At 35.9% G+C, this 13,631-nt stretch overlaps 1 protein-coding gene across 7 annotated transcripts in view; it reads left to right on the forward strand.

Moving 5' to 3' along the window:
• SRBD1 (S1 RNA binding domain 1) overlaps positions 1 to 13,631 on the forward strand; it is a 226,926-nt gene that overhangs the window by 97,405 nt on the left and 115,890 nt on the right. For all 7 annotated transcript variants that reach the window (XR_004678603.1, XM_035001643.1, XM_035001644.1 and 4 more), the window contains exon 15: positions 7,323 to 7,414. Coding sequence is in view for 6 of the 7 variants with exons in the window: in XM_035001643.1 (XP_034857534.1) it covers positions 7,323 to 7,414 (92 nt within the window). In the remaining variant the exon portion in view is untranslated. The remainder of the gene's footprint in view (positions 1 to 7,322; positions 7,415 to 13,631) is intronic.

A 13,631-nucleotide genomic window follows, 5' to 3' on the forward strand; every position in this document is an offset into this window, starting at 1 on the left:
AATTTATATCTGAATAGAATTGCATTTGAAGAATAAACAAATACAGATAATTGGTTATTATATGAGTAATGGGCAGTTTTGGCGTAAAATGTAAGAATCAGGAGAAGCATACTTTTTGGTGTGGGGTAGGGTATTGGCAAGTAGGTTGATCTTTTTTTTTTTTTTTTAAAGATTTTATTTATTTGACAGAGAGAGACACAGTGAGAGAAGGAACACAAGCAGGGGGAGTGGGAGAGGGAGAAGCAGGCTTCCCGCTGAGCAGGGAGCCCGATGCGGGGCTCGATCCCAGGACTCCGGGATCATGACCTGAGCCGAAGGCAGACGCTTAACGACTGAGCCACCCAGGCGTCCCAAGTAGGTTGATCTTTAGAGCAATAGATTTCAAAATGTTGATCAAAGGACATTTTCACTATAAAACCAGGTCAGTCTTTATTCCCCGCCCTCTTAGTTTTTGTGTCTTGTCAGTCATGAACATTGAATGTTTACAGTTACAGTGTTTACTGCTGCAGACAACACTTTCTTCTGTAGTTAGTGCTCCTCTCTTTGCCCTATTTTCTTGTGTTGGAGGCAGGGGGGCCTGTCCTTCTGCTTAGTCTGACACTACGCAGGCTCCAGGCCTTATGGCAGCCTTTTCTTGAGCTCCCTTAGTGGTATCATGCAGTACTTGTAACAACTTCTGGTTGGTCTCAAATGTAGATGGGGAAAACAAAAGAAATAGAGGAGGGATTTTTAAAAAGGAAAGCAGAAGAAGGTGAAGGGAAGGGAAAGAGAATAAAAGGGATGCTTACTGTGGAGAGTAGCAGAGATGATCATTTGTGCTGGTGCCATTCTTGGTTGGAAGTAGCTTCTACCTCAGTGGAGGGACCCAGCTTCCAGATGGGAGACAAGCTCTCCATCCTCTTTGTCTTTCAGTTTGTTGATTTGCTTTCCCCTATAACAGCATTTGAAGATACCAGTGATCATCTCTGTCATTGAATGGCCCACTGCCAGCAGTAACAGTGATTTCAGTGTAATGTTTTGCCACACTGGTCCACTGTAGAGGCTCGGCATCACTGTGCACATAAACCTCTGATGCTAAAGAGCAGAATCAGATTCTCGTGCTCAATACTGTTCGTGTATTTATAGCACGGAAGGTTAGGTAGCTCTGAGGAAATTTTAACTCTAAATTAAAAGTTCTGATGCATAGTTGCTGATTTGGGTCTTCCTTTTTGGGGTTTCCTTTGTGGCTGGAAAGTGTTCTTTTCATCTGATGTGGTATGGGGCACTGAAGGAAAGGTAGCCGAGGGAATTCTGTACTGTTGAAATCTTCCTCTGTGGGTAAGATATGGTAGGATGTCCGTCGGGGAGTACATACACGTTTGGTAGACATTTTAAGTCCTCCCAGGCTTATTATGAGTCCTCTGTGTGATTACTGTACCATTGCTAGGCTTACTCTCTTTGAAAAATGCTCATCTTTTGAAAGAATGCTTAGAATTCTTGTTTATTTGTTTTTTTTTAAACTGGCAATTGAATTCTTTCTAACTGGTCTTCCACCAGATGGTGCCAGTGTTACATATCTAAAGGGTAAACTTCTTGGTGCCAGTGAACTCTTGAGCTTGTATGTCTTTTCTTCTTTTTCTCCTTCACGATATTTTGCTTTTGGTGTTTTTTCCACACACACTACTTTCCTGGCACACTACTCTGTCGCTTCACATCTTGTACGTTGTGGGTAGTGAATTGATTGTGCCTTGGCGATCATAAAGGATAACTTGAGTGGTGGGTTCAGAGGCCAAGGACTGAGTAAAACTTAAGGATATATAATATGTAATTTCTTATAAAATTTTTCATCATGTTTACCCAGATTAAGTTCAAAATAACTTTAATAACTATACAAGAAAGTTCGGTAGAATAAAAGAAAATGTTGCGCATTATGTGATACCCCATTTCCTGGCCAATTAACAATTGTTATTTTAAACTTAAATTTTAAACTTTTTCTTTTTACAAATATTACATGGCTATTGCAGAAAAACTTAAACGAGAATGCAATCAAAGGAATAACTCAATTAAATACTATTAACATTATATTACATAAATTTTCTTTTTTCTTCTTTTTATATAGGTCTATATTTTAAAATATCAGAGTTGGTCTCATAGTCATATAACCATTTTTTTTCACTTAATATTTTATAACTAATTTTTAGTGACAGTATAGTTTTTCATTTAATGAACCCTGTAATGATAGGTGTTTTGATTTTCAGTTTCTTTCAGTAAAAGCTTGAATAGCAGTTTTTCATTTTTTTTGTGTATTTTAAAATTTCTTTTGTATGAATTCTTAAAAATGTAATAGCTGATTCAGAAAGATTGCATATTTTTATAACTTGATCTATATTTTCAAGCTACCATCTGAAAGAGTTCTACAGTTTAAACGTCTTTAACAGCGTATGATTTTGCTTGTTTCTTTGCTTCCTTATCACCAGGTTACCCTGGTTTTTAAAGCGGCTGTATATTGCTCATTTGAGACTCCCTGAAATGACAATTCATCATTAAATACAGGAACTTAAAATTGCTTTGATATTTTCTTAGAAATAAGCTTTATCCTTTAAACATTAAATCCTAGACCCCCTTTTATTCACGGTGGTTTGGTTTTGGCTTTGTCTCCTATCCCCAAAGTACAACAGCCATCCTTTCATACTTCAGAATGGGTTATCTCATGTGCAGAGCACAGAATCAAGGTCTCTGTTGGCTAGCTGTTTTAGCACTTTCTATTACTTGTTGGGAAACTTAGGTCAAGCCATTTACTCTCTCCGTATGAATGTTCCTCAGTCTGAAAATTTGGAAGAACGGTTTTTAGATAAATTGTTTTTAAAAACTTTAGTGAAATAAGCTGTGCATTTAATGTAGAAGCTATTTAGTGCATATTTTTTGGTGGGCAGAAGAAAGCTGTTAGGTAACAGTAAAGTTTGAGGAATTCTAATGTACTTTTGAAAAGAATTAAGAACATATCAGTTTTTATTGATTCAAGCAATATATCCTGGCTGATTTTAATATCTTAATAAATAACTGCATTTTCATTTAAATAGATTATCTTTGAATTAAATCTCTCCTGTTAACATAAGGAAGCATGTGATTTATTTTAAAATAAGAGAAAATAACAAAACTATTTTCGTATTTGGGAAATGGGGAGAAGAGAGGAGACAGACATCATGTAACCTTGTAAATGAATGTGAAAACTATTAGCCTAGTAACTTAAAAAACACGAACAGCTAGTTTTCCTGTCTCATGAAAAGAATCCCTACCCCATCTCAATTTGGTAAAAGAAATTGCCATTCTCTTTTTTGTCAGAACAAATAGTCACTATAAGAAAACTGCTTGTAAACACAGGTTTTAAAAGATTCATCAACATACAGTCTGTTTTAGCAGAAGATACTTAAATTGCATAATTTAAACATATCTTTAAAAAAATAAATTATATTGATAAATGGTCAATTTATGTAATGTCATTGAATTTTACTTGAGATATAACATTTTAGCATTTTTAACTTGAGTTTTTATTAAAATTTTTAAGAATGGATTTAAAATATGCATCCATATTGTGGGCATTTCACTTGCTTTTTAGTTTTGAGTGTATGGTTTGTATTTTTTTTTTTAAGTAAAAAAGACCCTAAAATCATGCTGAATTTGATTGTTTTTAAAAATACCTATTTAATTATAGAGCATTAGCACATTAACGTATGTATCTGGTAAAATGTAAGTCCAATGGTAGCTTCTGAAACGTACTTACATATTTTTAACACTTGAGATAGTATATGTATGCATTTAACTATTTGTATGCATTAGCAGTTTGAAGGGGCTTCAGAGCACTGTAATAATATTGACCCTTCAGTTCATTTACAACTGTGTCAGTTAAATTCCCTCCAAATAATAAATCCTACTCAGAGTCTTGTCTGCTTTATGGCGAAATAAAGTAATCAAGTTGCTAACATTATGAGCCTGGTTTCTTTATACCTGAGAGAAATTTGTTTTGTGGAATATAATATTTATTAAATCATGAGCTGTCTGAATTTTATGTAAAATTCATTTTTGCTTTTCTCAAAATATATTAGAGATAATTGGAATACTTTTCTATAGTTTATTGGAAAACTTGGCAATAAAGAGAAAGTGGCTTATAAAATCTAGCATACTTTTTTAGTCTCTATCCTTGACATCCAGATGGGAATGAACAAGATGGGAGTGGGATCATTATAAACTTTTATTCTTCACAACTTCTCCTGGAAAAAATCACCAATCTCAGCTTGATTTGTTTCATTTAATTCCTGCCACATAAACTTCTTAGGTCCTTATATGTTGTATAAGAAATCAGTGTTGAGGTTTTTCTGTTCATTTAGATTATTGGAGCATTCTGTTCTGTGCTTAGTAGTGACCTGTTTATTGGACCCATGCTGTCTAATAACTAAAGCATATGAAATTTACTACATTTTGTATTGATTTAATATTAATGTTAATCTAAAATCTTTCAGTGCAGTATGTCACATCTGTTTTGTATTCCTCTGTTTAAAAGAAGTGGCAGTGTGGTATTTGGAGGAATATTTATTATCTGAGTGTTTTTCTTTGCAACAGTTCCCCTCAGTCTATTGAGAATTATAACTTCCAAGAGACAGTGAATCACCCAGCAAATTCTCAGGTACCAAACTGCTAAAAGCCACAGTTAATTAGAATTTTTTATTTACCACTTCATTTCCTTTTACAGTGGCAATTTTGGAGTCTTCTTGAAATGATAGAAAATAAATTTGTGGTGAATTTTTAAAAAATATTCTTTTCCCTTAATAATAGGTCCAGCCTGCACTTCATGGATACTCGAGTTTTTTTAGAAAAAACTTTGTTAGACTGAGTGATTTGTATTTGAAACCATATTTTCCATGACCAGTGACTGAATATTCTTATCCTGTGATGGTGCTTCCTAACTTTTTCAGGGGTTATGGGTTTCTTTAAGTAATCACTGAACTATAATCCCTTTTCCTAGGAAAAAAAAATGCATAAACAAGGGTATTTTGTATGCAGTTTTAATTAATCCTGTTTCTCCCTGCCCAGAGGACCAAGGGCCCCTGGTTAGAAAGTGCCACTATAATGGAACTGAAAAAATCCCTTCTAGAGTGTTGGTTTTAACATCCTGTTATGCCACACTAAGAATTTTCTTCACTTCAAGCTTTATTTGACATTACATTTTCTCCTTGATCATTACATAGTAGAAGATGAGCAGAATCTAAATCTTATTTTGGAGAAAAAGCACAATTACTTTTTAATTTTAAAGTCCATCTCTGAAATTATAGAATATATTTGACCTTCTACGTGCTTTAGATTCTACCTTAGACACATAAGAAAGGAAGAAAATGGTTCTTCCTTAAAAAGATGTTACTACACTTATTTAGCACAAAAGTATGGGTTTTCATTTTTTTTTTTTTAAGATTTCATTCACTTATTTGACAGAGACATAGAGAGAGAGCACAAGTAGGCAGAAAGGCAGGCAGAGGGAGAGGGAGAAGCAGGCTCTCCGCTGAGCAGGGAGCCTGATGCGGGGCTTGATCCCAGGACCCTGGGATCATGATCTGAGCTGAAGGCAGCCACTTAACGAACTGAGCCACCCAGGTACCCCTGGGTTTTCATTTTAATGAGAGGTTTCTGAAGCTATTCAGAAATTACTTATGTGTGCTGGTTAAGAGTTCAGACTTAGGTTTAAAGCAGATGAGAGTTCAAATTCAGCTCAGTAGCTTACCAGCCAAATGACTTTGGGCATATTACTTATCTGTTTAAAAAAATCACCATAAAAGAATTAAATGAGATAATGTCTACAAAGTGGTTGGTTTTGTACTTTGTGTGTAATATGCACTCAATTACCGCTTTCTGTACCATGATGATAGTATTGATGAGGATAAACAATTACAGAGTGTTCATTTTTTCTATTATGAAATTTAGGACAGTAGACTTGGTTGCAAAAAATATAAATCTTCATGTTCCCCAAAATAATCTTCTCAAGTCTTGGTGGCTATGATTGTTGTCTAAGTTCAGTCAAGAGTTCTTCAAAGACAGGGGTAGCAAACTAACTTTTTCACACTTTTCTTGTCAGTGTTGAGCTGTTACAATGGGGCAATATGTTAAAAGTTATCCACTAAACTTGTCTCACAATTAAAGTAAATATTGAGGAACAGAGAAAGGAAGAAGTTTCTGAGAGTGGATTAAAAAGCACAAACATGTTTCTGCTTTTGAGTCTTGACACCTAGATGGTCTTGTGGTAGAGCCACAGGTATCATGAATACTTCGGGTAGATGATGTTTCTTTGCATATTATGTCATAGAGAATACCTTTAACTTAGGGGCACCTGGATGGCTCAGGCTATTAAGTGTCTGACTTTGGCTCAGGTCATGATCTCAGGGTCCTGGGATCGAGCCCTGTATCTGGCTCCCCACCCAGTGGGGAGTCTGCTTCTCCCTCTTCCTCTGCTCTACCCAAACCCGCCCCCGCTTGTGCACGTGCACACGCGCGCTCTCTCTCTCTCTCTCTCAGAAATAAATAAAATCTGAAAAAAGGAAACCTCTAACTTAAAAATGTTGAATAAACTGTAGTGATGTCAACTACTATATACTTGTCCACTGTAAAAGAGTGTTCCCATCGTGGTTTGTAAAGTATTTGGAGCCAAAGAAGAGGATAATGTGTGTGATGCTTTGATTAAATAAATGGTTTAACACCTGCCTAAAGTGAAAGGCTTCAAGTTTACTAAAAGGATGATTTCAGACCTCCTCAAAAGAAGTGGAATAATATCCTATCTGATCCCTTTCCTATTCACATTGTGGTTGTTCATTATAATTGAGTAGTGATCATGGCAGTGTTTATGGCAGTGGTTTTTGTATATATCCACATGTGCACATATCCACACACATGTATGTGCTCTCATGATGTTTTAGAATGATTAATTCAGTTGGGAGTCATAAGTGTTAGTCAATAATAGATTATAAACATAAAGAATCTCAGTATATTCTGGAAATTCAAAGTTGGCATTAGGGGAAAGGATCTTTTGTATTCACCTATAAACTGTGTCATTACTACTGACAGAAAACAACTGAATGAATTCGTTATGGATTTAAACCTGTGTATTTCCTCTGTGGCAAACACAAACCTTACTTGATCACTTGATGTTTATGAAAAATTAAATGCTATAGGTACCATTGAAATATAAAGAGAGCAGTTAGCCCTGCAGTTTTTTTCCTTATGATGCCCAGTCTTATTCATTAATTTTCTTTGACCAGGCAGAAAGTTTGGAAAATGATATTCCCCCTTTTCTTTCTTCTCAGTATCGTCAGTGAAGCAGGGGCATCAATCTACAGTGTCAGCCCTGAAGCTAACAAAGAGATGCCAGGGCTGGACCCTAATTTGAGAAGTGCAGGTAAGAAACTATGGGCCATCACAAAAGCATGTGGTTTTGATATTTTGAAGGACTTCTATTTTTAGCAAGCAAGAAAATTTAGGAGATATATGCGTAAAAATTAGCATGTTAGAAAGAAAATGGCTGATTGGGATAATAGTTGGAATTATGGAAAAGAAGAGGAAGAATAGTGTTTTTAAAGAATATAGTAAAAAATTAGCCCAAAACATCTTTAGTAAAATTAGGTGCTTGAGAGTTGATAATAAAATTAATAAAATACTCCAGATCTCCTATTACTACTACAAAATATTATTTATTACAGCTTTTTATTGACAAAAATAATATATTAACATAAATATTGTGCAAATATATAAATATACACAGTTTCTTGCTAAGTATTTGTCACATGACCAGTTTCTCTTGTCTTGCTAATAGGGGCAGTCATTAATGTTTAAAACAGCCTGCTTTGATTTTAGTTGTATTAAGTTGCTTTGGTTTCTGTTTTGTGGAATAGTTAAAATCTTGTGTGTGAAGAAATTGAGATACTTTGATACATCTAGTGAAAGTAATTTGTATTATAAGGAAATTATTAAATCTGGTCAGATCATTTCTCTGTGTAATAGCAGGATATTTAGACTGCTTTGTTAGAAAGGGACTTTTTATTTAAAATTTTTCCTTAAGGGGCACCTGGGTGGCTCAGTCGATTAAGCATCTGCCTTTGGCTCAGGTCATGATCCCGGAGTTCGGGAATCAAGCCCCACATTGGTCTTCCTGCTCAGCAGGGAGTCTGCTTCTCCCTCTGCCCCTCACCCCGCTCTTCTGTGCTCGTGCACTCTCTGTCTTTCTCTCTCAAATAAATAAAATCTTTTAAAAAAATAAAATATTCCTTAAATATTCTCATCAAGTTCATTGGCTGTTCTTAAAATCTATACTTGGAGATACACATTTGAAAATTTTTGCATTAGTCTGAGGCTAAAAATCTATTTCTTACATCCAAAAGAGCTTGTAGTTTTTTCCATGATATCATCCTCTGTCTAAAATGATCATCTTCTCAAACTCAGATCCCAGCTCAAAATCTTGGTCCTTCTGTGAAGCTTTTCCCTATCACAGCACTCAGTGTGGTCTCTGCCTCCTTCCCATGTTCTCTTTTGGTACTTACCTTGTAATAACAATAGCATTAATAATTGTAGGAGGAGGAGATATAGTAATCATAGTGGGAGCTGCTAATACTAATTTTTTTAAGCACTCAATATACGTGAAACATTGTGGTAAATGCATTACCAGGATTGTTTTGTTTTATTCTCATAAACCAAGGCTTAAAGAGTCCACCTAATCAATAAGTGCATATATAATACTTGTGTACTTGTATAATAAAAGGATACTTTTCTTTCTTAAAAAATAAAATTCAGGGGTGCCTACGTGGCTCAGTCAAGTGTCCGACTCTTGATTTTGGCTCAGGTGATATCAGGGTTCTGAGATTGAGCCCCACGTTGGGGTCCGGGTTGAGGGTGGAGCCTGCTTAAAATTCTCTCTCTTCCTCTCCCTCTGCCCCTCCCCTGTGCACGCGTGCTCTCTCTCTCTCTCTCTCTCTCTCAAAAAAAAAAAAAATAAAATTCAGAACCTTTCAAGTTGACACTGAAAGATAATCTTCCAAAAGAACATTTGAAAGAAATATTGTCTAGGAAGTGGCAGTCTCTTAGACCTCCCACTGCTAAGGGGTTGACTGTTTCCTTTTCACCACTGGCCTGTGTGGATGCGTAACTGTCAACAGTGTTATAGGTGAGACAAGATTACAGCATTCCAACAAGACTCTCTGAAAATATGAGATAATAAAAAGAAGAATCATTATATGGTCCGAATTACTCAGATTCCAAAGTCTGGTTGTGTCTTCAATTTGGGATTCTCTGCACATGTCAATGACTAGGTTGATCCATATCAACTCGAAACATCCACCTAGATATTTTGAGCCTTCAAGGACTGATCCTGGTGGCAAATATTGAAAGAAACTGAGTCTCCACTCTTGATTTTCTAGGGTTCACTTCCTTCTCAATTCCTCATTTCTGACTGGAACTCCTTTCCTAGTAATTGATGCCAGGGATGACTTCATACTTCATTTGAGACCTGTCCTACCGATGGTTGTGGGTTTTCCCTTTCAGCCCTCAGTAAGTTTACTATATCAGAATATAACAGAACCTTAACATTCATACAGTCTTTAACATGTGTAAGAAGATGACCTTCATATTACTGTATCTTCTTGACCAGTTTGTCAGCTTACTGAGAGCAGAGATTATCCTTATATATTCTTACGGTCCCCCATAATAAGTTCATTATACTTGAGAGGCATTTGAATTGGATAGACAGAATAGTAGATAGGTGATATTGAAATGTTTATTATGGATTTCTGATTTGAAATAGAAGATTGAGTATACCTGTTATTCCTTTACTCCCTTCTGAACTCCCATTAAAATGACAGTAACATGATAGAAAGAAGACACAAACTTACTAGGGCAAGGATGGGAGAGGAAAGAACAGCAATAATCTTTTTTTTTTATTATTCTTATGTTAATCCCCATACATTACATCATTAGTTTTAGATGAAGTGTTCCATGATTCATTGTTTGTGCACAACACCCAGTGCTCCATGCAGAATGTGCCCTCCTCAATACCCACCACCAGGCTAACCCATCCTCCCACCCCCCTCCCCTCTAGAACCCTGTTTGTTTTTCAGAGTCCATCGTCTCTCATGGTTCGTCTACCCCTCCGATTTCCCCCACTTCATTCTTCCCCTCCCGCTACCTTCTTCTTCTTCTTTTTTTTTTTCTTAACATATATTGCATTATTTGTTTCAGAGGTACAGATCTGAGATTCAACAGTCTTGCACAATTCACAGCGCTTACCAGAGCACATACCCTCCCCAGTGTCTATCACCCAGTCACCCCATCCCTCCCACCCTGCAATAATCATTTTGAAGCAAGAAAGCAGATGGCTGAATAATAAGTGATCTAGCCAACTGGAGAAAGTTGAATACTAAGACAGCATTGTAGAAAACCGAGAACTAATCTGAAATGATCATGGAACCCTTATAGGTTCAGGAAATGCATGCACCAAGTTAACTTTAGAAATATCTTGGGAGGGCTGCGGGTAGGTCTAAAGTAAAAGGATTGATTCAAAGTTCTGTGTAGAAAGCAGTTAGACCCAGTTAAACACAGAATACCATTTAACCCAGCAATTCCACTCCGAGGGATATACTCAAAAGAGTTGAAAACAAGGACTCAAATACTTGTATACAGTGCTCATAGCAGCACTATTCACATAGCCAAAAGCTAGAAACAACCCAAATGTCCATCAGTGGATGAATGGATAAACAAAATGTGGTATATCCATACAATGAGATATTATTATTTTTAGTCATGACAAAGCATGAGTACTGACATGTGCCATAACATGGGTGAACTTTGAAAACATGCTAAGTGAAAGAAGCCAGACACAAAGGTACATATTGTATGGTTACATTTATATGAAATGTCTAGAATAGGCAACCTATAGATGCAGAAAGCTGATTGGTCATTGCCAGGGGCTGGGAAGAGGGGAAAATGAAGAGGGACTGCTTAATGGGTACAGGGTTTTCTTTTGGGGCACTGAAACTGTTTTGGAACTTGGTAGAAATGGTGGTTTGTACAACAGTGTAAGTATACTAAATGCCACTGAATTGTACACTTTGAAATAGTAATGTTATGTGAATTTCACATCAATTTTAAAAAAAAACAAAATAGTTAGATCTCCTGTTCCACACAGTTGGGTGACTGTCCTTCTTTCACCTTTGCAGAAGACTGGAGATTTTTTTCTCTGGAGAGGGTTAAACAGAAAGTCTCTCTGCTGGAGGACACAGGTTATACATGATAGTGGGGATAGCTGCTGAAAAAAGAGGGATTAGATAATTATTTACATGCTGATATAGAGATCTTAAGACTAAATCTTCCAAATGTAGATCAGAGGTCCACAAGAAATGGGCCAAATCACCATATAATGAAGCCCACAGTTGATAAACTTCACATTTAAGCAAGGCACTTACAGTCAGCTTTTTGGTACTCTGCCCCAGGTGGACTGTCAGGGGTCACCTATCATGTGAGGAAACTTACACTATTAAAGACAGATGTGGGGGTAGTGCAGAAATCACTTAGAGGAAATAAAGACTATATAGAAAGAAGAAAAACTTTTACATCCTTAGAGAAATGAAAGGTATTTTGTTCATTTAAATGAACTTGACATTAAGTAAAATTCACCCTTTTTAGGTGCATTTTTTAATTCATCTGTGAATTTTGAAAAGCTTAAACTAGTCAGGTAACCACAACCACTAACACTACAATCAAGATAAAGAATATTTTTATCTGGTCAACAGATTTGTCAACTTCTTGTTCAAAAATGTAATTATTAGGGGATCAAGATCATTTATTAAAACTACATTTTAATAAGTATTATAATGAAAAAAATTCTTATTCGGAATTGCTGAATGAAAAAAGACAGCATGAGAAGTCTTACTTATCTTCCTCTATTGCTATCTGATGACAAGGGGAAGGGGAAATTGAGGGGAGTATTGGACTTTATAAATAAAAATTTCCACTTTGATATTCTTAGATAACAAAATAAGGTAAATTTTTAGGAGAACGCAGTTTAGTACAGTCTTTTAAGCAATAAGTTTATTTGCTTTAGAATGGCTTTAGATTCTAGATATTTCATAGAACTGAAGACCAAAATCCATAGAACCCTTATTGTCCTTCAGATATAAGACACATTTTGAATGTTGTGGGGGGAATGGTGCTTTCAGGGTCTCTCCATGTGGTTGTGCAGATTTGTGCCCTGGACATCCTGCCTAACCGTATGAGGTAGCTCTGCTTGCTGACCTTTTAGCTCACTGTCTGCTCCCCTCCCCTCCTTTTGGTATAACCTGTTTTTTTCCTCTAATGCTTAACTTTTTGTTCAAGAGTGGTTTGGTTGTCTCCCTTTACACAATGAGTTATGTTATTACCATTTAACAAATTACCATATATTAAAGATGAAATTCCTGTGTGTATTTTTAGTCCTCTTTTCCTTGGTCTGACTAATTTGCCACAGCGCAAGACTCTCAGTTATGGTGGCTTATGATGTGACTTGCTTTGATCTTTTTTTAATTGCACTTTTCCTATTTCTTTTTTTCCATATACATTTTAGAGCCATTTAATTGAAATTCTGTTAAATTGGCACCTTTATCCTAGTTCTGTACACTTCATTACTCACAGGCAGCACACACACATGCACACACAAAGTAGATGGATTGTCCTCCATGTATTTTCTTATTGGTTGTTGATGGCATATGGTTCTGTATCAGTTATTGTCTGGGTGTCTTAAAACCAGCCAATTGAAATCTTATTAGTTCTAATATTTTTTCATTGACTTGTTTGGGTTTTCTAAAGTAGTCAATCATCATCTGCAAATAATAATCTAGTTTCTATCTTTTCGGTAATTATACCTTCTTTTTTTCCTTGTCCACTTGCATTGACTAGAATTTCCTGGACAATGGTGAATAGTAACAGTGATACAGAGATATACTGACATCATGTGGGCAAAATAGTATTGGCATACATTTGGATATATTACATTTAAAAAATATATAACAGCCTCATTGAGATACAATTTAGTAGCATAAAGTTTGCCCCTTTAAAGAGTGTAAGTCAGTGTTTTTTAGTCCAGTCAGAATTGTGCAACCATTGCCACTATCCAATTTTAGAATATTTTCATCACTCCAAATAGAAACCCAACACCTATTAGCAATCGGTCCCCTTGGCCCTCTTCCCCCAAGCCCTGATAAATACTGATCTACTTTCTGTCTCTATGGATTTGCCTATTGCAGACATTTCGTATAAATGGAATCATTACAACATGTGGTCTTTTGTAACTGGCTTCTTTCACTTATCATAATGTTTTCAAAGTTCATTCACACTGTAGCATGTATCAGCACTTCATTCCTTCCCACTGACAAATAATTTTCCATTGTATGGGTATACCATATTTTGTTCATCCATTCATCTGCTGATGGATATTTGGGTTGTTTTCACCTTTTTGGCTGTTATAAATAATGCTGCTATGAACATTCATATACAAAATTTTACGTGGACATATGTTTTCATTTTTCTTGAACATATGCCACATAGTAGTAAAAATTTGCGGACATATGGTAACTATGCAAACATTTTCTAGAATT

This window comes from Mirounga leonina, unplaced genomic scaffold (assembly GCF_011800145.1).
Source record: "Mirounga leonina isolate KUSES-001 unplaced genomic scaffold, KU_Mleo_1.0 Mir_125, whole genome shotgun sequence".
Taxonomy (NCBI): Eukaryota; Metazoa; Chordata; class Mammalia; order Carnivora; family Phocidae; genus Mirounga; species Mirounga leonina.